Source organism: Malurus melanocephalus, unplaced genomic scaffold (genome assembly GCF_030028575.1).
Source record: "Malurus melanocephalus ecotype Western Australia unplaced genomic scaffold, MMel_1.1 scaffold_86, whole genome shotgun sequence".
NCBI classification, from domain to species: Eukaryota; Metazoa; Chordata; class Aves; order Passeriformes; family Maluridae; genus Malurus; species Malurus melanocephalus.
Window position 1 is genome coordinate 730,569 of NW_026623318.1, and position 23,399 is coordinate 753,967.

General features: G+C 59.1%; 1 protein-coding gene across 1 annotated transcript; it reads left to right on the top strand.

Moving 5' to 3' along the window:
* Positions 1 to 14: 14 nt before the first annotated feature.
* Positions 15 to 23,240, top strand: NBEAL2 (neurobeachin like 2). Its single transcript, XM_057367840.1, is given in 55 exon segments — positions 15 to 297; positions 1,980 to 2,068; positions 2,546 to 2,710; positions 3,586 to 3,667; positions 4,772 to 5,076; positions 5,150 to 5,232; positions 6,127 to 6,212; positions 7,096 to 7,381; positions 7,455 to 7,561; positions 8,108 to 8,191; positions 8,301 to 8,399; positions 8,961 to 9,532; positions 9,633 to 9,765; positions 9,842 to 9,961; positions 10,057 to 10,387; positions 10,485 to 10,567; positions 10,678 to 10,770; positions 11,049 to 11,220; positions 11,631 to 11,764; positions 11,851 to 12,010; positions 12,085 to 12,187; positions 12,584 to 12,737; positions 12,862 to 13,020; positions 13,105 to 13,264; positions 13,423 to 13,508; positions 13,750 to 13,853; positions 14,005 to 14,138; positions 14,141 to 14,409; positions 14,481 to 14,659; positions 14,731 to 14,890; positions 15,787 to 15,924; positions 15,994 to 16,299; positions 16,389 to 16,538; positions 17,032 to 17,189; positions 17,265 to 17,389; positions 17,530 to 17,650; positions 17,736 to 17,893; positions 18,007 to 18,341; positions 18,776 to 18,871; positions 18,945 to 19,069; positions 19,153 to 19,293; positions 19,375 to 19,505; positions 19,581 to 19,690; positions 19,779 to 19,896; positions 19,968 to 20,065; positions 20,141 to 20,257; positions 20,334 to 20,423; positions 20,539 to 20,648; positions 20,726 to 20,898; positions 21,196 to 21,290; positions 21,370 to 21,486; positions 21,568 to 21,729; positions 21,807 to 21,955; positions 22,057 to 22,192; positions 22,784 to 23,240. Coding segments are annotated over 55 exon segments (8,340 nt in total). The 5' UTR covers positions 15 to 213; the 3' UTR covers positions 22,889 to 23,240.
* The last annotated feature ends 159 nt before the right edge of the window (positions 23,241 to 23,399 follow it).

Below are 23,399 nucleotides of genomic sequence, written 5' to 3' on the forward strand. Positions count from 1 at the left end.
CCCGGCTCGGCTCTCCCGGCTCGGCGTTCCCGGCGCTCCCAGGCGGCTCCGCGCCGGCCGAGCCCAGAAGCCGCCGAACAGGCTCTGCCAGCCGGGAACCGGCTGCGACAGCCCCGCGGGGTGGCACCGGCACCGGCAGGGSACGGCGGCTCCGGGGGAAGCCCCGGGAATTTCGGGACGGCGGCTCTGGGTGGGCGCCCCGGGAATTTGGGGATGCAGCTCCAGGTGGGCGCACAGAGAATTTTGGGACACTGGCTCCGGGTGGGCGACCCGGGAATTTCGGGACGGCAGCTCCAGGTGGGTGCCCCCGGAATTTCGGGACGGCAGCTCCGAGTGGGTGTCCCGGGAATTTCGGGATTCTAAGAACGGGCACACTCAACGATCCGCAGCGCCCGCGGCAGGGTCAGGGCAGGATTTGGGGTCGGATTTCCAGGGAATACCGGGATAAAACAACCCAGCTCCTCGTGCTGCCACCACCGCGAGCTTGGGGACATCCCGAAGCTGTCGGGTGGGCGCAAGGACGCAGGGCACGGGCGGCACCCTGGTGCCCCAAGCAGAGCCGCTGTCCCCAAACGGGGCGRTGTCCCCAGGCTGGGCCGGTGTCCCTAAGCGGTGCCGGTGTCCCCAAACGGGRCTGGTGTCCCCGAGCGGAGCCGGCAGCGGGGGCAGGAAGCGCCGTTGGGGCCGCGGGTGACTCGGCATTTCCTGACGCTCTGGGGCTTTTTTGGTGGCTTTGCACGAGCGGCAGCGGTGACAAAAAGGGGGGGCGCCCAAACCCCCTCCCCGCCCCCCCCGTTCCGGCCCCGCTGCGCCGGCGCCGTTCCCACAGCTGCGGGGTCATGGATGGCCCCGGCCGCCCCCGGGGACAGGTACCGGGCTTTGGGGACATGGGGACCCCCCCAGCTCGTCCCGAGGGATGCGGGAGCTTGGGGGGGAGTGGAACATCGCGGGCAGGAGGATTTTGGGGTCCCCCCCSGCTGTGGCAATGCCTAGGGGAGCCATCGGAGCCTCGGGATCCCGGAAAAGGGGGGCTGGTCCCCGTGGGAATGGGGCTGGCTCCGAGGGGGCACGGTCCCTGCCCGGGGGGGACACCCCGGGGTGCTGCGCTGGRGGCTCGGGGGTGGCGGTGACTCGGGGTGCTCAGGGACCTGGGTGACCCTCAGCGGCTCCATTGGGGTGCAGGGGTCCCCATGGTGGTGCAGTGGGGTGCACGGGGATGTCGGTGACCCCACAGTGATGTACTGGAGCTCCCAGGGCTGTGAGGGACCCCAGGAGGCAGCGCCGGGTGCTCAGGGACGTGGGTGACCCTAAAGGGGCCCTCTTGGGGTGCTCGGGGCCTTGGGTGACTCCACGGTGCAGCATCGGGTGCTGAGGGATGTGGGGCACCCCAAAGGGGCCGTTTTGGGGTGCTCAGGACTCTGAGTGACCCCAAGGTGCCACATGCAGTGCCCAGGGCTGTGGGTGCTCCCGGGGCGCTGGGTGGGGATGCCTGGTGTGGGTGTGTCACTGCCATCACCGCTGTCACCACTGTCCCTGCTGCCACCGCTGCCACCATTGCACAACCACAGCTGGGCCGGGCAGGGCCCACTTGGCCCTGATTGGCTGCAGGGACAGGTGTTCTGTGAGCTGATTGGTCAGTGAGTTCCGCAGGTTGTGCTGTGCTGGGCTCTGATTGGCTCAGCACCTCCACAGGTGTTGGGGCTCTGGCTGCTGATTGGTCAGCGAGTCCACAGGTAGTTCTGTGCTGGGTTCTCATTGGTCAGTGGTTCTACAGGTAGTGCGGTTCTGGGCTGTGATTGGTCAGTGGCTACCAGAGGTGTCTCTCACATGCCTGAGTGGGCAGGGCTGGTTTCTCTGGCTGTGATTGGCTGAATCCTGAGGGCAGGGCCCATGGAKGACTGTGATTGGCCAATCCCTGCGGGCGGGGGCCACAGAAGACTGTGATTGGCTGCTGGCCCCAGCCCCACCCTCCCTTGCAGAAGGACCTGTCCTACCTGCAGCAGTGGCTCGAGGCCTTCGTCACCAGCTTCGAGAGGGTCATCGCCCTGCCCTCACTGGAGCCCCGCAGGTGGGACCCTAAAACCTCGGGATGACCCTCCTAGGTGACCCCAAACACCCCTGAGTGACCCCAAACACCCCTGAGTGACCCCCCAGATAACTCCCCTTGAGTGATTCACAGGAGCCCTGAGACACCTCAGTGATCCCCTTGGGTGACCCTCAACACCCCCAGGTGACAGTAGCACCCCTCGGTGGCCCCTCTGAGTGGGCCCCAACGTGCCCTGATTGACCCCCATGGGTGACCCTCAACACCCCTGGGTGACCCCCAACACCTCTGGGTGACCCCAAACCCCCTGAGTGACCCCCAGCACCCCTTGGTGACCCCCGCGGGGCCCCAAACCTGTGGGTTGCTGAACGTGGGGGTTGTGGCACCTCATCCGCTCTCCGTGGTCGGAACCATCCGGTGACGCGGGAGGGGGAGGGGCTGGGGGGGCCAGGGGACGTGGGGACGTGGGGGGGTCACATCCTGCCCCCTGATCCCGCCCAGGCCGGAGGATCCGGGCTCGGAGATCCCGGCGCTGCCACGGGAGGTGCTGCAGGTGCTGAGCCAGAGGCTGGGCCAGAGCGTGGCCCTGGGGACACGGGACGGGGACAGGGGGACAGGGCTGGGCCAGGCCCTGCTGCTCCTCAAGTTCTTCATCATCATCTGCAGGTGAGTGACCCCAAATCCCTCCGTTCCCCCTCATCCAGCTGCTCCTGGTCCCAGTATTCCCAGCATGGAGCAGCCCCAGTGTTGGGTGTTCTGTGTCCCCGCTTTGGTGATGGAACCAAAGTGGCTCAGTCCCAAACCACCAGGTGCCTTCTGGGATGTGCATCCCTTCAAAAATCCCATAGAATTCCTCCCTGAGGGACACCACACCTCCATGTAATCCAGGATGTCCCAAATCACTGCATCCCCTCTACCCCGAAGCTCATCAGCCCCCAAAACGCATCACATCACCTCAAAATACAGACTTTACTGCTCAAAACACAGGTTTTACCTCCAAAACGGAGCATTTACCCCCACCAATCACAGCATTCCCTCTAAAGTGCATCCCATCTTTAAAAATAATAAATAATAGTAATAGKAGTAATAAGAATATTAATGCAAKATAATAAAAACAGTGAAAATACAAYCATAAAAAACCCACTATTACCCCCTCAAAATTCTGTCATTCCCTTGAGAGTGTGGTCTTCCTCTGAAAGTGCATCACATTTCYAAAATCAATAATTGGAGAATAATCATTATCAATAACAATAAATATAATAATTTAGTATAAGGAAAATGTCATATTAGAAAACCATTATTCCCCCCAATATTCCATCRTTTCCCCCCAACTGTATCCTCTCCCCAAAATGCATCACATCCCAAAAAATGATAATAATAAAGATTATTTTTWTTATTAAAAGTAAAAAAGAGTGATTCAATGTAATATAATAAAAATAATTTAAAACATAACAGTGATTTTTTAAGAGCGTTGCTCTTGCCTCCTCAAATTTCTTGCCACCCCTCCGTGATGGATGAACTCCCAATGTTTTATTTCCCAGGAACCTGGAGAACATCCAGCCCGACAGGACCCCCGGCTGCCTCCCGCAGGTGCTGAGGCTGCTGCGGCTCTGCGGGAGCCAGGTGGGAATGGGAACAGGAATGGGAACGGGAGTGGAAACAGGAACAGGAATGGGAATGGGCACAGGAATGAGAATGGGAATTGGAACAGGACTGGGAACAGAAACGGGAATGGGAACAGGAATGGGAAGGGGAACGGGAACGGGAATAGGAATGGGAAGGGAAACAGGAATGGGAGGGAGAATGGGAACAGGGATGGGAACAGTAACGGAAACAGGAACAAAACGAGAATGGGAACGGGAATGGGAACAGGGATGGGAACAGTAACGGAAACAGGAACAAAGCAAGAATGGGAACGGGAATGGGAACAGGAATGGGAATGGGAACAGGAATGGGAACAGTAACGGAAACAGGAACAAAACGGGAACGGGAACAGGAATGGGAACGGGAATGGGAACAGGAATGGGAACAGTAACGGAAACAGGAACAAAACGAGAATGGGAACAGGAATGGGCATGGAAAGGGGACTGGGAATGGGAACAGGAATGTGAAGGAGAACAGGGAACGGTAATGGGAACAGGGTCTGATTGACTGGGGGGGAGCTCTGTGCTGATTGGTCAGTGAGTCCATAGGTTGTGTGAATCTGGGCTCTGATTGGTTGAGATTTCTACAGATTGTGCTGCCCTGGGGTTTGATTGGTCAGTGAGTCCATAGGCAGTATGACTGGGTTCTGATTGGCCAGCATCTCTCTTGGTTGTGTGACTCTGGATGCTGAATGGTCAGGGAATCCATGGGTTGGGATGCTCTGGGACCTGATTGGTCCATGAGTCCATGGGTTATGTGGCTCTTGATGTTGATTGGTTGAGAGCTCTACAGGTTGTGCTGCTCTGGGCTTTGATTGGTCAGCAGCTCTATAGGTTGTATGATTCTGGATGCTGATTGGTTACRGAGCTGTACAGGTTGTGCTGATTGGTTTAGCATCTCCATAGATTGTGCTGCTCTGYGATCTGATTGGTCAGGAGCTCTGTAAGTTGTACTTCTCTGGCTGCTGATTGGTTGATTGTCTAATGATCCCATCCTCCCCCATAAAGTGTAAAATTCCCAAAAAAAATACAWCTCAATTTTTTGGGACCTTGTTGGGAGATCAAAGCTGGCTTTTCCCGGCAGCTGCGGGAATCACAGCTGGAAAACAGGACACAGCTGGAGAGACGAGAGAACGGGGCACATCTGGAGAAGGCAACACAGCTGGAAAATGGGACACAAGTGGAGAGACAGGAGAATGGGACACAGCTGGAAAAGGGGACACAGCTGGAAAAGGGGACGCAGCTGGAGAGACGGGAGAATGGGACACAGCTGGAAAAGRGGACGCAGCTGGAGAATCGGACACAGCTGGAGAACGGGATGCTCCACGCCCTGCACCTCTGCGAGTGCTTCCTTGACCCCTACCAGACCTGGCGWCGGCAGCTGAGCGGGTGAGGAACCCCCCCAAGTCCCGAAATCCCTCCCCCATCCCAGATTCCCCCCACCTCATCCCTCTGTTCCCAGGGAATCYGTCAGTGCCAAGGAGAAGAGCAAATACAAGTTCGCCCCCGCCCCGCTGCCCCCTGAGTTCGGTGCCTTTTTCCAAGGTAAAAGGGGGATCTGGGAAGGGGGAAGGTGCAGGGGTAGGGGAGGGTGCTGGGACAGGGGTGGGATCAGGGAATATTTATAGGATTCAGGTAGGGATGTCGTATGCAGGGAAAGGTGTATGATCCGAGGGCAAATAAAGCATCCTATATCAGCTCCAGGTTATCCTATACCTGTCCCACAAATACAGGAATCCTGTATCTGCTCCAAGTTATCCTATACCTATCCCACAAATATAGGAATCTTGTATCTGCTCCAAGTTATCCTATACCTGTCCCACAAATATAGGAATCCTGTATCTGCTCCAGGTTATCTTGAACCCATCCCTGAAAATATAAGATCCTACACCTGCTCCAGGTTATCCTGTATCTCCCTGAAAATATAGGATCCTATACCTGTTCCAGATTATCTTCCACCCGCCCCACAAATTTAGGATCATGCACCTCTTCCCTGTGTCCATATGGGAACTCCAGGATCCTAGGAATAGGTGGAGGATCTCAAAGCAGGAATTAAGCCAGCACCACCTGGTGAACACACAAAAATCAGTACAAAGGGGAATTCTTTCTGGGGAAGCCCCATAAACCCCTTTCGGAAGCAGCACAGTTGCAAAAATCCCCTAAAACTTCCTCCCCRTAAATCCCCAACTGACCCCAGGGCTGGAACAAATCCCTACTTTTTGGAGCAAAGATACTTAGCCTGGCACAACCAGAGCTGGAAAATTTGGAGCATCCTCATCCTCTCCATCATCAGAAAAGTCCAGCATCCACATGCCAGAAAAGCGACTTTTTTCCTGTTTTTTGGGTTTTTTTTTTTCTGGAAAAGGACCTTTTTCCTTTTTTTTTTTTTTTTTTCCTGTTTGCTCCTTCAATGAAATCTTTCCCTCGTCATCCTCACAGAGAGTTTCCAAGCTGGGAAGCAGCTCCCGGAAGCAATCCAGCTCCGGATTATCCATCTCTTTGGAGCTGTCCTCTCGGGATCCAAGGTATTATTGGGAAGCAGACAGGGAACRGTTGAATTGAACGTGCCAGGGGTAAACCCCAAAGTTTTATTTACTCCAAGAGAGATAAAGGCCCTGARTTTAAACCACTGAATTTTCCAAAGCTTTTAAAAATAATTTTTAAAATTCCAGCCTTAAATTAGGTGGAATCGGGTCAGAAAGGTTAAATTAAGTAATTAAATGAAAGAATTAAATTAAATAATAAATTAAAATGAAACAAAGAACAAAAAACCCCGAAATCATTAAATAAATAGTCAAATTTAAATAATGATATAAGCTAAAACAAATGAAATAGTGAAGACAAAATAAATAGCTACATAAAATAGTTAAATTATTGAAATAAATTTTTATTAATTAAATTTAATTCTTGAATTACTTCAGTATTTCACCTTTATTTAATTAAATTTTATTAAATAATTAAATTATTAGTAATTGAATTAAAGAACTAAATAAAACTGAATAAAACAAAATAATAAAATATATCATTAAATTAAGTAATTGCATTAAGGAGTTAAATAATAAGGTAAAACAAAATAATTTAAAATAAGATAATTAARTGACAGAATTAAATGTAATTAAATTAAATTATGGGAAGCTTTTAAGCTGAAGCTGCTGGATCACCCCCAGTTCTGGTGGGCTGGAAGATGGAAAATCCTTGAATTAATGAATTAGAGCCAAAATCAGTTTAAATTTCCACAGCGATTAAAAACCAATTTAATCAATAACTCCAAAATTGGCTTTAAATTAATTCACACCCCCCAGGTAAAACCTGCAGCGCTGAAGCTCTTGGGTTCAATAAGTAACAGGATCAATAGAGGGCTCATATCGTGATGGGGGCTAGAATTATAATCATTCCCAAATCCCGCAGGCCAACGCGCTCCAGGCCATCACCCCGGCRGCACTGGAGGTGCTCCTGGGCCTCCTCCAGCGGGGTGGCAGCGGGGCCCCCCCATCCCCCGCGCTGCTGGAGGTGACCCTGCGCTCCGTGGTGGCCGCCGTCCACGTCCTGCACAGCTCCAGCCCCGGCGCCGGCCCCGTGTCCCTGCGGAGCCTCCTGGACGGATACTTCAGGGTGCTCAACTCCGACCTCCCCGCGGCATCCCTGGCACCCGAGGCGGCCGGCGGCCTCATCACCCTGCGCGTGCTCATGTTGGGTAGGTCGGGAACGGGGATATGGTTCAGGAATGCGGGAATGGGATGGGGCTGAGCCGGGCTCTCTGTGCGCAGACGCCATCCCGGCCATGCTGAGCTGCCAGGACCGGCCGGTGCTGCAGGCCGTGTTCCTCAGCAACAACTGCTTCGAGCACATCATCCGCCTGCTCCAGAACAGCAAGGTATGGGACAGCACCTCGGTGTCCCCATCCTCCCCATCCCCATCTCCATCCTCATCCTTCCTGGTGCTAAACAATCCTGGGATAGGGTAACACCAAGTTTGGCCACCTTCATCTCCATCCTCACCATTCCTAGCTCTGAATAATCCTTGGACACCCGGGTGACACCAGGATTGGGCATCTTCATCTCCACCTTCACCCTTTTTTCCTCCCTTCCTCACCTTTTCTTTTTTAAATGGCCCTGGGACAGGGTGGCATTTCCCTGTCGGTGGCACCAGGGTTGGGCACCTTCCTCCTCACCAGTCCTGGCTCTGAACAATCCTGGGACACATCCATGGGGTGGSGACCTTCCAGACCCCCTTCCCATGCCCACCCCGTGTCCCACAGCTCTACCTCGGCAGCTCGCGGGAGGCGGGTGAAGCTCAGGATGAGGTTCCGGCGCRGAACGGGGACGGACTCCAGCAGGTACCCCATAACCCAACCATCCCCCGAGTGGGCTGTCCCCTCCATCCTGTGTCCCGGCAGCCCCCCATTTCCATGTCCTCATAGGTCACCGCCAGCAGCTCCGACGCCATCGCTGTCCATGCCCTCGGGGTACTCACAGCTATCATGAGCAACTCACCGTCGGCCAAGGTGAGCAGGGGACCCGAAACTGGAGGGATTTGGGTGTTTCCATCCGGATTGAGGTGGCTCAGCCCGTGATGGGGCTGGGCCAGGATCCCACGTGTCCCTGTGCTTCCAGGAGGTGTTCAAGGAGCGCATCGGCTATGCCCACCTCCACGAGGTGCTGAGGAGCCAGGGCCAGCCCACCCAGCGCCTGCTCCAGGAGCTCCTCAACATGGTGAGCACTCCTGCTTCTCCTGACTCCAGGAAAAGCTCTTGGTGCTGGGGGTTCCTAGTGGATCTCAACTCCCATTCCAAGCCCACCCATCCTCTCCACCCTGCTGGTTTCCCAGCAGCTTTCTCCTGAGAGGCCCTGGGGTCTTTAGCTTGGAGTTGTGCTTGGTTTTGGGAGTTCATGCTGATTTGGATGTGTAACTGCTTGTCTGGTACTGCTGGACACAGGAGGGTCTCCAAGGTGCTTCATGCACCAGGGTCTCAGAGATCCTTGATTCATGGAGATCTCCAAGATCCCTGATACATGGAGTTCTCCCAGATTCTCCATGCTTGGGGTCTCCAAAATTCTGGATGCATGGGATCTTAAAAACCATAAACACATGGGAGTCTCCAAGACCCTTGATGTCTGGGGTCTCCAAATTCTGGGCGCATGACAGTCTCCAAGATTCTGGATGCACAAGGGTCTATACAAGGTCTCTGCTGCCAGTCCAGGGTGGCCTGGGGGCAGATCCATCCCTTTCCACAGCACCAGAGCTGCACCAACCYCCCTCCTTCATCCCTGCAGGCGGTGGAGGGTGACCACAGCTCCTTCCCAGYGCGCCCCATCCGCAACGAGCAGCCCTTGCTGATCCTGCTGGCGTGGCTGCCGGCRCTGGAGTGCCGCGATCTCCAGGTGTTCCTGTCGGCGTGGCTGCGGCGGCTCTGCGAGGCCTCCCTGCCCAGCCGCCTCACCTGCGTCAAGGCGGGCATGGTGGGCTCCCTGCTAGGTGCCCTGGCCACTGAGCCAGCACTTCCTGGCGCTTGCTCCCAGAACCTGCTGGAGCTGCTGCGCTCCTTGGGCAGCCTCTCCATCCGGCCCGGGGAGCTGCGGCAGCTCCTGCGGCTGCTGCGGCGCGAGCGGGGCCGGGGCCCCCATCCCTAYGCGGCTCCGGTCATCCGGGCACTGTCCGGCATGGCCAGGGGYGAGGGGCCCCCGCGGGCACTGCAGAGCTTTGACCTGAGCCCCGGCATGGCCGGCATCATGGTGCCCACCATCCACAAGTGGCCCGGCAGCGCCTTCGCCTTCCACGCCTGGCTGTGCCTGAGCGAGGAGGAGCCCGAGCTGCCGGCGAGGCCGAAGAGGAGACAGCTCTACAGGTGATGCCCGCTGGAGGGGCTGAGGTGAGGGGTAGGAGGGGCAGCACCATCATCCCCATCCTGGTTTTCTCTGTGGTTTTCTCTGTGGTTTTCCCCACAGCTTCTTCACGGCGGGCGGGACGGGCTTTGAGGCGTTCTTCACCACAGGCGGGGTGCTGGTGGTGGCCGTGTGCACCAAGAAGGACTACATGACAGTGGCACTGCCAGAGTTTGCCTTCAACGACTCAGCTTGGGTGAGGGTCATCCCCATCCCCGTCCCTGGCYCCATCAGGGATATCACGGTGCTGTAATGTCCCTCTGTCCCCCCAGCACTGCATCGATATCGTCCACATCGCCGGCCGCCGGCCCTTCGGCCAGAATGTCGTCAGCATCTATGCGGATGGCCACCTGCGGAAAACAGCGCAGCTCCGCTTCCCGTCCCTCCACGAGGTGGGGGATCCTCCCAGTGCCCAGCCAGACCCCTCCCCGTGGCCTCACTGATCCTTTCTCTTGTTCTCCTGAGCGTGATCCCTTCTCTGTTCCAGTCTTTCACCTCCTGCTGCATTGGCTCCGCTGGCCACCGGACCACCACCACGGCCGGCACCGCTGCCGGCCATCCGCCACCATCCCATGGACCGGAGCTGGTCTTCCCCCCACACCCCATGCTCGGACGCTCCCAGTCTGTCCCCGSCACCCTCGGCCCCCACTCTTGGACCCCCACCCAGCTGCCCACCGAGGGAGTGGTGGCCACCATGGCAGCTGGAAGCCAGGACACGGAGTGGGGCAGCCCCACCTCGCTGGAGGGTCACCTGGGCTCCGTGGCCATCTTCTGYGAGGCTCTGCAGCAAACCCAGGTCAAGGCTCTCTTTTGCGCAGGTAAATCAGGGTGGGACATGGAGGATGTCCCCGGGGTGCTGGTGGTGACTGGGATCTCCTTCCCCATGTCCCAGCTCACCCCAGTCCTCTCCCCCAGGACCAAACGTCACATCCCCGTTCACCCTGGAAGGTGACATGGCGGAACTCAGCAGCAAACTCTTGCTGTACTACACCCCCCAGGTGAGGAGAGCCACCCCCCTGGGGACAGGGACAACTTCCTGCCAGTGGACCCTCTGCCACCAGGGACGTGTCCAGGAGTGTGAGGATGCTCCCATGGTGTTCTCTTGCAGGCCTGCAAGAACAACATCTGCCTGGACCTCTCTCCCAGCCACGGCTTGGACGGGAGGCTGACGGGACACAAGGTGGTCAACTGGGACATCAAGGTAGGCTGGGCACAGGGTGCCCCATCCACCCCTTGGCCTGGAGGCCAGGGTGTCCCTCCTGGGGCACAGTCGCAGGGCAGGACCCCCACAGGTCCCCTCAACCCTGCAGAGACTCTGCACATGGTAGTGACTTCACTGTGACCCATCTGTCCTCAACCTCCAGGGTGGGCACTGTGGGTGGTGCAGGGGGACACAGGTGACATTTGGGGACCCCAGGTGCCCCTTCCTCCTCCATGTTGCTGGCACCACCCAGCAAAGCTCTCCCCTCCCTCCCCCAGGACGTGGTCAACTGCGTGGGTGGGATGGGGGTGTTCCTGCCCTTGCTCGAGCAAGTGGGGTCCAAGACGGATGAGCCCGAGAATGAGCAGGAGATCAACGACCTGGTGGGGCCAGAGCTGACATCCTCCAGGAATGCCCAGGGCCTGCTCATCCCACTGGGAAAGTCCTCAGGTGAGGAGTTCCACAGATGTGGAGGGGGATTTGTCCRGCTCGGGTGGCTGGAGATGACCACGGAGGTGTTCCTGGAGCTCTCAGGTGTCCACCACAGGCAGGAGAGGCCTTGCCTCAGGCTCCAGGAGTGACAGGGTGATGGAGRAACCACTTGGGATGTTGTTATGACCCAGCTGGTCACAAACCGTTGTGGGAAGGTTCCTGGCTCCAGGAACCCTCAGCATGAGGGGAACATGCTTTCTCCAGATATCCAGCTACTTATTCCCAAGCTCAAAGCAGCAGAGGCATCCATCTCCATAAATCTGGGGGAAACAGGAGAACGGGGTGGAAAGTTTGGAGAGACAAGTGGGTGGGCCCTCCAGGAAGGGGTTTGGGTGGTCCCAGGGCTCACGGCTGCCGGTGCCCTGCAGAGAGCAGGCTGGAGAGGAACAGCGTGGCTGCCTTCCTGCTGCTGGTGAAGAACTTCCTGCGGAACCACGCTGTGAACCAGGAGAGCCTGGTGCAATGCCACGGGCCAGCCATCATTGGAGCACTTCTGCACAAGGTGTGGGAGGCTCCCAAAAACCCCATCCCCCTGTCCTTGCCGTTCCCAAGGGGCTGGAAGTGAGTGTCCCCTATCGCCCATGGCAGGTCCCCGGCACTCTGCTGGACATGAGCACCCTGATGGCCTCGCAGATGCTCATGGAGCAGGTGGCTTCCGAGGGCAGCGGGCTCCTGCTGCACCTCCTCTACCAGCACCTCCTTTTCGACTTCCRCATCTGGAGCAACAGCGACTTCGCCGTGCGCTTAGGTGGGAACCGGGAATGCCCAGGAACATCCCGTCCCACCCGGCCTCTGTGGGATCCTCACGCCTTTTCCCTGCAGGTCACATCCAGTACCTGGCCAACGTGGTCAAGGACCACAAGCAGCGCATCCGCAAGAAGTACGGGGTGCAGTTCATCCTGGACTCCATACGGACCTACTACGGGTGAGCTGCCACCCAGGGCTGGGATCCTGGAATGCTGGYGTGGTGGGATTGGGGGTGAGCTTCACCTCTGGGAGCTGTGCTTTGGCTGGGCTCCATGTTCTTGGGATGATATCCCTCCTGCTGGTGTGGGAGCATTGTGGTGGGGACAGGACATTCCATGTCCCAATCCTGAGCCTGTGCCCAGCTCCCAAATCCATCCCCAGCAGCCACCAGGAGCATGGTGGCTTCTGCAAMAAGCTGACCCAAATGTGTGAGGTGGACATGTCCCAGTGGGGCCTAAGATGTCTGGATGTCCACACCAGCCTCTCTGGAGCTCCTCAGGCTTTGTGGGGGCTTTTGGGATGATGCTAGTGACGGGTGACAAGGGACATGTTCCGATGTGTGTCTGTGCATCAGCACCTCCAGGGAGAAGACCCCGGCCACCGACGACATCAGGACGGTGCAGACATCCCTCTTCAGCCTGGTGAAGGATTTCTTCTGCCGAAGTTTCTCCGGGGAGGAGATGCAGAGCTTGCTGAATTACCTGGCTGGGGCACAGGACGAGCAGCAGGTGTGTCATCGTGTGTCACCCCATGGTCCCCAAACAYCTCCACGAGCCATGGGCCGGGAAGAAGCTGTTGAGGTCCCAGTGGGACACTCAGAGGGCAGTGGACAACCAGCTCCATATTCTGCAGGTGTGTGGCGCCCTGGAGGTGATCCACAGCCTGCTGAAGGGCTCCCCTGCTCAGGAGCAGCTCTTTGCCTTCCTCTTTGAGCCGGGCCAYGTGGAGCTGCTCTTCTCCCTGCTGGTGCAGAAGAAGTTCTCAGATGAAGTGCGGGAGAGGGTTTTCAAGGTAGGGCATGTCCCCAGCACTGACCTCCTGCTGTCCCCAGTGGGGATGTCACAGCCAAGCTGCCTCCTCTTGCTGTGCCACCAGGTCCTCTACAAGATGCTGAAGTATGAGAAGGTCCCYGAGCGCTGCAAGAGCCGCCTGAAGCTGAAGGACATCGGGTACCATGGGCTCATCTCCTACCTCAGCGACATTCCCGGCTCCATGCTGCTCTTCCGCTGCCTCTCRGAGCAGGTCCTGGGGGCAGGTACCATGTGCCAAAAAAAACAGCCCCACCCATCACCCATGTGCCATGGGACCATCACTGGTGGCTTCCTGCATGGCTCAGCTTGGCTGGGGGTCTTTGGTGGCTTTTGGGAACAGCAGGAAGTGTCCCACCACTGTGCCATTTCTCCTTGTCCACAGACCCTCCCAGCTACAAGGACCTGGTGGCCGTGGTGTACCTGTCTCACCGTGCTGAGCTGAGCATCCGGCTTGACATCTGCCGCAAGGTGAGCTGGGGCACAGCGGGAGGTGACAGCAGTGTCACCAAGGTGAGCTCCTTGGCCACCCAGCCATGTCCAAAAGTGGTGGTGTTGGGGATGGTGGTGATATGGACATGCCAGCATGGAAATGGTGCAGCCCTAGCACCTCATGATGGTTTTGGAGGTTCTGGGGTGCTCCTGCAATGGGTCCACCCATGAGGAGCCGAGGCAGCAGCATCAAATCTCCCTTCTCCTCTTTCTCCTGCAGCTCTTCCACYTGATCTATGCACAGCAGGACCTGGTGAAGCAGCTGGCCCGGCTGGCCGGCTGGCAGGACACGCTCACCAAGCTCTACGTGAAGGAATCCTTCGAGTGCCGCCAGCACAGCCTGAGCCCCTCGAGCTGCCTGGAGCTCCTGCGCCTCTCCGAGCCCTCCGGCAAGGATGGGACGAGCCCACCGCCCACTGAGCTCCAGGAGCTCGATGTCTTCCTCCCGCTCGGATAYGAGGCCTCGGACCCAGAGCTCTCCGAGGGCTTCTCCGACCACTCCATCTCCCCAAGCGGCCGCACCAARTCCTTCCACTCCTACAACTTCAAGTCCTTCGACTCCTCGGACCGGGCCAGCCGCTCATCCTCCAACCCTGGCGATGCTCCCCCCTTTGATGGTGTCTACCACCCCCTGTCCCCCTTCTCCACCTCGCCCTTTGACCTGGGGCTGGACCTGGCCAGCACCAGCTCCATGGCCACGGCTGAGAGCGGCACCCAGACCCCGGCCAGCGGCCCCGGCACACCCTCACCCCTGGAGAGCTTCAAGCCCTTCCCGGGGCTGCGAGCACGCAAGAGCTCCAGCCTGTCCAACGTGCTGGATGAGAGCAGCTGCCAGGACGCGCTGCCCAGCGACAACATCTCCAACACCAGCAACCCCCAGGTGAGCCCCAAACCCCATCCCCACCAGCCTGGAGCGCTCTGGACGCCTCTCACCCCGCTCTCCRCCGGCAGCAAACCCCCGAGGAGGAGCTGTGCAACCTCCTGACCAACATCATCTTCTCGGTGACGTGGCGCGGCGTGGAGGGCTGGGATGACGCAGCCTGGAGGGAGCGTGGCCAGGTTTTCTCGGTGCTCACCAAGCTGGGCACGGCCTGCGAGCTGGTGCGGCCCCCGGACGAGATCAAGCGCAGGTGAGTCCTGCCCGTTTTCCGGGGCCGTGTCCCAGGGAAGGACACCCCCCAAGCCGGCTGCTGTCCCACAGCCTGCTGGARATGATGCTGGAGTCGGCGCTGACGGACCTGAAGGAGTCGGGCCTGGCGGCGCTGCCTGGGCTCGCCCACAACGCCCTGAAGCTGCTGCGGCTGCTCCAGGATTTCCTGTTCTCCGAGGGACACAACAACCAGGCCCTGTGGAGTGAGAAGGTGCCTGGGAAAAGGGATTCCTGATCCCTAACMCTAACCTTAACCCTCGGCTAATCCTGAACCCCTAATGCCAGCCCCAGCCCTAAACCCAGCCCTACTTGCGGAGTTTGAACATAACCTTGGGTAATAACCTCGGCCTTAATCCTAGATTAAAATCAAAACCTAATCCTAACCTTGGGAAATAACCTCGGATTTATTTCTAAACTTCAGTCAAAGCCTAATCCTTACTTTAGGAAATAATCTCAGCCATATGCCTAAATTTAAATCAAAGCCTAATCCTAACCTTGGGAAACGACGTCAACCTTAATCCTAGATTTAAATCAAAACCTAATCCTAATCTTAGGAAATAACCTCTGCTTTATTCCTAACCTTAAATCAAACCCCAATCCTAACCCTTCAACCTTAACCCTAACCCCTAATCCTAAATTTGAACATTAATGTTCAACCCTCAGCATAAATGCAACCCTTCATACTCTGAACCCTGACCCTAAACCCTAAGATTARCTCATAAACTCCAGATTTAACTGTACCTCCTAAATCATGATYCTAAACCTTAACTCCACATCTTTGTCATGAAACCCAATCCTTAATCCTAATCTTAACCCTAGCACTTTCTGTAAACCCTAACCTTAACCTTTGCTCACAACCTGTAATCTCACTGTATTTCCTAAATCCTAATCCTAAACCTTTGTCCTAAAGCTCAACCCTAACCCCAATCCTGTACTCTAGCCCTAATCCTGACCCCTGACCATAATTCCTGAGCACCAGCCTCATTCCAATCCCAGACTAGTTTGTCACAGCTTGGGTTCTACTCTAATCCCAAACTCAAACCCGAGGAGGGCCGGGTGCTGGGGCCGGAGCCGGTGGCTTGGCAGGGGTCTCACGGTGTCCCACAGATCTACGAGGGGGTCAGCAGCCTGCTGGACAAGCTGGGCGCRTGGCACCACCTGGCCAGCGGCACGTCGGAGCTGCGGGAGATGGCGCAGGCGGGGCTGCGGGTGCTCGTCGGGTACATCCTGCTGCAGGACCCCCAGGTGGGTGYCCCCTCCCCGGGCACCGCGCTGTCCCTGGCGCGGCCCCGCCTGATGTGCCCTGTCCCCCAGCTGCACTCGCTGGCCCTGGTGAAGCTGCACAGCCTCCTGCAGACCACGGCGGCCCCGCCGAGGGACGAGGCCTGCTACCTCCTGGGGAAGCTGGAGACGCCGCTGCGGCGCTCCCTGGATTCCTGCTCGGAGACCTTCTCGTGGCTGGTGCCCGTCGTCCGGACACTGATGGATCAGTGCTACGAGACCCTGCAACTGCAGCAGTTCCTGCCCTCRCTGCCCCCCACCAACGGCAGCCCCACCTTCTACGAGGACTTCCAGCTCTTCTGCACCACCCCGGAGTGGAGGGGCTTCATCGAGAAGCACGTGGGTGCCGTGGGGATGGAATCCTTGCGGGGTTGCCTGGGCGGTGAGCAGTGGGTGCCAAACCCTGGAATGGCCCTGTGCTCCCCCAGGTGCAGCCCACCATGGCCCAGTTTGAGATGGACACGTTCGCCAGGAGCCATGACCTCATGTCCAACTTCTGGAACGCCTGTTACGATGCCATGATGAGCAGCTCACAGCGCCGCGAGCAGGAGAAGGCGGCCAGCCGCAAGTTGTTCCAGGTACTCCTGCTCCTCACCCTGGGGTGTCACCCTGGGCTGAGCTCTTCATCCTGGGGACTTGCTCCTCACCCCAAGGATGTCACTCTGGGTGACATCCTGTGGGCATGATCCTCACCCTTGGGATGTCATCTAGGGGATCTCATCCTGCAGATACACTCCTCACCCTTGGGATGTCATCCCGGGGATGTGCTCTTCATCCTGGGGATGTTGTCCTAGGGACATCCTCCTTGTCCCAGAGGGGTTCCTTGTCCTCCTTGTGCCCTCCTCATCCTCACCTTGGGGACATTGATCCTGGGGATGTGCTCTTCATCCCAGGGATGTCACCCTGAGGACATTGCCTTTGGGAAGTGCTCCTCCTGCTGGGGACATTGTTCTGGGGATGTGCTCCTCATCCCAACAACATCATCCTGGGGTCGTTGTCCTTGCCCTGGGGATGTCACCCTATGGACAGCCCCAGCCCTGCTGTGACTTCACTCTGGTGCCCCCTCGGTAGGAGCTGGTACTGGAGCCGGTGGCAAAGCGCTCCAAGGCAGAGAATGCCCGGCACGCCAATGTCCTCAAGCAGACCAACAACCACCACAGCACRGTGCTCAAGCAGTGGCGGTCCCTGTGCCGCCTGCTCACCTCGCCCCGCTCCGCCTGGGCCGACCGGTGAGTGCCCCTCAGTCCCTGGGTGGTGACACAGCCAGGGGTCCCAGAGGTGCCTCATTCCCAGCTGTCCCCCAGGAACCCCCCRGAGGTTCGCTGGAAGCTGTCAAGCGCAGAGACCTATTCCCGGATGAGGCTGAAGCTGGTGCCCAACCTCAATTTTGACCAACACCTGGAGGCCAGCGCCCTACGGGACAACCTGGGTGAGGCTGGTGGCACTGGGATGTCACCTGTGGGGTTGGGCTGGGAAACATCATGGACAGTGTTGAATTTGGGGGCACTTTGCAGGAGTTGCCCTCAGCCCTGAGGGTGGTGGGTCCTGCTGACCACTTCCTCATTTCAGGAGCCGAGCACCTCCAGAACCCTGCTGAGTCCCTCCCGCTCGCCATGGCCAAGGAGGCCAAGGTGAGCGAGCTGGAGGATGACCAGCTGGCCGAGGAGGACCTCCCCGTGCTGGACAACCAGTGAGTGTCCCCACCCCTGCCAYGGCACCAGTTTGCCCAGTGTGGGGGTGTCATCGGGGTCACCTCACCCCACTGTGCCACCCAGGGCTGAGCCCAAGGAGCAGAACCAGCGGGAGAAGTTGGTGGTGTCAGAGGACTGCGAGCTCATCACGACGGTGGCCGTGGTCCCTGGGCGCCTGGAGGTGACAACTCAGCACGTTTATTTCTACGACGGCAGCAGCGAGAAGGAGGAGACGGAGGGAGGTAATGGCGGGTGCTCCTTGAGGGGGGCTCGGAACCCCCACCCAGCCCCATCCCTGCCTCAGGAGCAGGGGATGGTGACACCCRGGGGGCTCTGTGTCCCCTCATCCCGGCAGGGATCGGCTAYGACTTCAAGCGCCCCTTGTCCCATCTGCGCGAGGTGCACCTGCGCCGCTACAACCTGCGCCGCTCCGCCCTCGAGCTCTTCTTCATCGACCAGGCCAACTACTTCCTCAACTTCAGAAAGAAGGTGGGCACCCACCCCTCCATCCACTCCCAGACTCCTTCCAGGGCCACGGCTCTGCCCAAGCTCCGGCCRTTCCGCATCCTTCTGTCCCCCCAGGTGAGGAACAAGGTGTATTCCTCCATCCTTGGCCTGCGGCCCCCCAACCAGATCTGTTTYGGCAGCCGGTCCCCCCAGGAGCTGCTCAAAGCCTCAGGACTCACACAGGTACCGGCCCCTCCACGCCCATCCCGTGTGTCCCCTTCCTGCATGGCAAAGGGGAGGGTGACAGCGTGGGGATGGGGATGGGGATGGCCATGGCACCAGGGTTGGACATGGACAGGGGTCAGGGATGGCTGTGGATCTGGGGTGGCCATGGGACCAGGGGTGGCCATGGGGTGAGAACAACCATGGGACGTGGGGTGGTCTGAGAGCAGGGATGGCCATGGAACAGGGGATGGCTATGGGATGGGGAATGGCCATTGGACCAGGAGTGGCTGTGAAACCGAGTATGGCCATGGAACTGGGGACAGCTGTGGGACCAGGGACTGCCATGATTCCAGAAATGGTCCGGAACCAGTGGTGGCCATGGGGCGGGCACCGCCGTGTGGTGGTGGGATGTCTGCCCAGCCCCCCAAATCCATCTCGTCCCTTTGCTCCAGAAATGGGTCCTGCGGGAGATCTCCAACTTTGAGTACCTCATGCAGCTGAACACCATCGCAGGGCGCACCTACAACGACCTGTCTCAGTACCCCGTGGTGAGCCCTCCGTCCCCACTGCCCCCACAGTGAGACCCTGCCCCCCCATCTCACCCACCTCTCGCCCCCACAGTTCCCCTGGATCCTGCGGGATTACATCTCGGAGACCCTGGACCTCACCAACCCGGCYGTGTTCCGGGACCTGTCCAAGCCCATCGGGGTGGCCAACGAGCGGCACGCCCGTGACGTCAAGGAGAAGTGAGTACCCCACGATTGAAGGATGTGGGATGCAGGGAGCACCTGGCTGGCTCCTGGTGGACCCCATCCCACCTGGCCTGCAGGTATGAGAGCTTCGAGGACCCCACGGGCACGGTGGACAAGTTCCACTATGGCACCCACTACTCCAACGCCGCYGGGGTCATGCACTACCTGATCCGCACGGAGCCCTTCACCACCCTGCACATCCAGCTGCAGAGCGGCAGGTGGGCACCCGGCACGTGAATCCTGCGTGAGGGGACAGGGTGGGGACAGCCGGGCTCCAGCCAGGTGTCCTGTGCCCCCAGGTTCGACTGCTCAGACCGGCAGTTCCACTCGGTGCCGGCAGCGTGGCAAGCCCGCATGGAGAACCCGGTGGATGTCAAGGAGCTCATCCCRGAGTTCTTCTACTTCCCGGAGTTCCTGGAGAACCAGAACGGTGAGGGACGCCATTGTCACCGCTGCGGGGAGCACAGGGGGTCCATGTCCCTCATCGTCCCCATCCTGCCCACAGGCTTTGACCTGGGCTGCCTGCAGCTCTCCAACGAGAAGGTCGGGGACGTGGTGCTGCCACGGTGGGCACGCTCCCGTGAGGACTTCATCCGCCAGCACCGCAAAGCCCTGGTGAGATGGGGAGCATATCCATCCCTGGGGGCGTTTTGGGGGCACAGGGGCCGTTCCCAGCCCACCCTGACACCCCATCCTCGGACAGGAGTCGGAATACGTCTCTGCCCACCTYCACGAGTGGATCGACCTCATCTTTGGGTACAAACAGCGTGGCCCGGCTGCCGTGGAGGCCCTCAACGTCTTCTACTACTGCACCTACGAGGGTGAGCTGTGGGGCAGAGGGAGGGGGACATCTGCTAGGGTGTGTCTCCCCCGTGACCGTCCTTGTCCGCAGGGGCCGTGGACCTGGACGCCATCGCCGAYGAGACGCAGCGCAAGGCTCTGGAGGGCATCATCAGCAACTTCGGGCAGACACCCTGCCAGCTGCTCAAGGTAGCTCAGATCCCCACCCCCAAAACCAGCCCCTTTTGGGGGCATCCTCCCTCCTGAAGGTCCCCTGCCCCYCAGGAACCCCACCCGGCCCGGCTGTCGGCAGAGAGCGCTGCCCGCAGGCTGGCCCGCCTCGACACCCGCTCCCCCAACGTCTTCGAGAACCTGGACCAGCTCAAGTCCTTCTTTGTGGAGGTGAGGACACSCCTGGGTGGGACTGGGAGCGGTGGGGTGGCCAGGAGAGTGCCCAGCAGCCACTGTGTCCCCACAGGGCATCAGTGATGGGGTGGCCCTGGTGCAGGCCGTGGTCCCCAAGAACCAGGCCCATTCCTTCATCACTCAGGGATCCCCTGACATCCTGGTGAGTGCGGGGAAACTGAGGCACAGGGGTGTTTTGCTGGTCCAGGGGGGTCCAGGATCAAACCAGGGGGGCTGGCAGAGGGAACGGTGTCACCTCACCCTGCCCCTCTGCCCAGGTCACCGTGAGTGCCAATGGCCTGCTGGGGACCCAYAGCTGGTTGCCCTATGACAAGAATATCTCCAACTACTTCAGCTTCACCAAAGACCCCACTGTCACCAATGCCAAGTGAGTCACTGGGGAATGGGGCTGGTCCCAGAGGTGCCACCAGGCCACCACTGCCATCCCATGTCCCTCCCCACCAGGACCCAGCGCTTCCTGCAAGGCCCCTTTGCCCCCGGCGCAGACCTCAGCTCCCGCACGCTGGCMGTGTCCCCTGATGGGAAGCTGCTCTTCAGCGGGGGACATTGGGACAACAGCCTCCGGGTCACCTCGTTGGCCAAGGGCAAGGTYGTGGGGCACATCACCCGCCACATCGGTACGTCCTTCTCCCTCCGGGGTGATGATGGTGAAGGTCTGGTGATGGCACCATGGGGTTGTAGGGCCATGGAGGGAGGCACATGAGGGGCACCTCCCAGTGTGTCCATCTCCTGGGGATAGTGCAGGTTCCACCTCAGATCTGGAGCAGCACCTCCACCCCCAAAAACACATCTTGGAATGGGACTGGCAGCAACTCCGCATCCCAAAACACATGGTGGTGCCATCCCGTGAAATCAGGGTGCCAAGCGTGGTGGGAGGGGACCAGTAGCTCATGGTGTCCCTCTGGGTGTCACAGATGTTGTCACCTGCCTGTCACTTGACCTCTGCGGCATCTACCTCATTTCTGGCTCCCGGGACACCACCTGCATGGTRTGGCAGGTCCTACAGCAGGTAAGGGCTCAAGGGGCAGGGGCAGATCGTGCTGGGCACCACCACCAGGTCACTGATGTCCCTGTGTCCCCAACATCAGGGTGGCTTTTCCAGCGGCTTGGCTCCCAAACCTGTACAGGTGCTGTACGGCCACGACGCCGAGGTGACGTGTGTGGCCATCAGCACCGAGCTGGACATGGCCGTGTCTGGCTCCAAGGTGAGCAGGTGGGGCCATGGCCTGGGCAGAGGACGGGCACTGCCACCACCACTGTCACCCTGTGTCCCCTTCCTCCCCTAGGACGGCACCATCATCACCCACACCGTGCGCCGGGGYCTCTTCATCCGCTCCCTGCGGCCGCCCGGCGAGAGTTGTCCTCCTGCCGTCCTGTCCCACCTGGCCGTGGGGCCCGAGGGGCAGGTGGTGGCGCAAACTGCTGTGGGGCAAAGGACCTGCTCCAAGGTACGTCCAGGTGTCCCCATGTCCTCCCCGGGCCACCGCCACCGCCACCACACTCCTTCCCCCCGTGCTGCTTGCAGGACAGGTTCGCACTGCACCTGTACTCGGTGAACGGGAAGCTCCTGTCCTCCGTCCCGCTGGACCGGGAGGTGACAGCCATGTGCCTGACCGAGGACTTCGTGGTGCTGGGGACCTCAGAGTGCGGCCTGGAGATCCGTGAGCTCCAGAGGTGAGGGATGGCCACGCCCTGTCCCGTCCCCACCGTCCCGGGGTTATCCTATGCCATGGTGTCCCATGCCGTGGTGTCCCATGCCTGSCTCGTGTCCCCAGCCTCAGGGCGGCCGTGCCCCCCGTGCCCATGCGGGTGCCCGTGCACAGCGTGTCTGTCACCAAGGAGAAGAGCCACATCCTGGTAGGGCTGGAGGATGGAAAACTCATCGTGGTGGGYGCAGGGCAGCCCGCAGAGGTCAGTGGGATCCCCCAGTCACACCAGGGGGGAGGGGGACGTGGCTCAGTGTCCCCTGGGTGCTCCTGGGRTGGGGACCTCGAGTTTTCCTCTGCAGAGCTGAGGGAGACTGGGGTGGGGTGGGGAAGGGGATGTGGGATACGGATGGGGTGGAGATGTGAGGGAGATGGGGATGGAGAGGGAGAAGAGGATGGGGATCTGGAAGGACATGAGGATGAAAATGGGGACGGAGAAGAAGATGGGATGGAGAAGTAGATGAGTATCTGGGAAGGAATGAGGATGAAGAAWGGGATGGGAAACTGRAAGGAGATGGGGATGGAGAAGGAGATGAGGATCATGGAATGGGATGGAGATGGAGAGGATATGGATGGGGGTGGAGAATGGGATGAGGAACTGGAAGGACATGGGGATGGAGAATGGGTTGAGAATGTTGAAATAGGATGGGGTAGGGAAGTAGATAAGGAGCTGGAAGGAGATGGGGATGGAGAAGGGGATGAGGATCGTGAAATGGGATGAGGATGAGGATGAGGATGAGGATGAGGATGGATAAAGGATTTGGGACTGGAAAAGGCGCTCACTCCCTGTCCCCAGGTGCGGCCAGGCCAGTTCCACCGTCGGCTGTGGCGTTCCACGCGGCGCATCTCCCAGGTGTCGGCCGGAGAGACGGAATACAACCCCGCCGAGGGCCGGGGCTAGGCTGGCACCACCCCCCAGCACCCCYGCACGGACAGGGGCCCCCCGGGCTCCGAGGGGCCCCCGCAGAGCCCCGCCCTGCCCGACAGCCGTGGCCTTACCCAGCCCCACCGGGTTCTCGGGAGCCGCGTCCCCCTTCCGCGGAGGGCGAGGGGACGGGAGGAGGTGGGGACCCCTCGCTGGGAAGGGGGGTGGCCCAGCCCCCCGCCGTGCCCGCTGGCCAGGAGCCAGCAGCGTGGGGGTGTCCCCCGCCTTGTTTTTTATTTCTATCCATTTTTAGAGCTTTTACAGAAAAAGAATTGTTAATAATAATTAATAATAATAATATATCTGTGGAAAATCGGCGTGTGAGGCCCGTGGCTGCCCCAAGAGATGGACACACCCTCTCCTGTGTGTCCCCTCAATGTCCCCCACTTCCGGTGTCCAGCATGGGGGGCGGAATTCTCAGGACTGTCAGGTTGGGGGACAGGGGGACATTGGTGTCCTGAGTGTGGGGAGACTCTGCAGCTCTGTA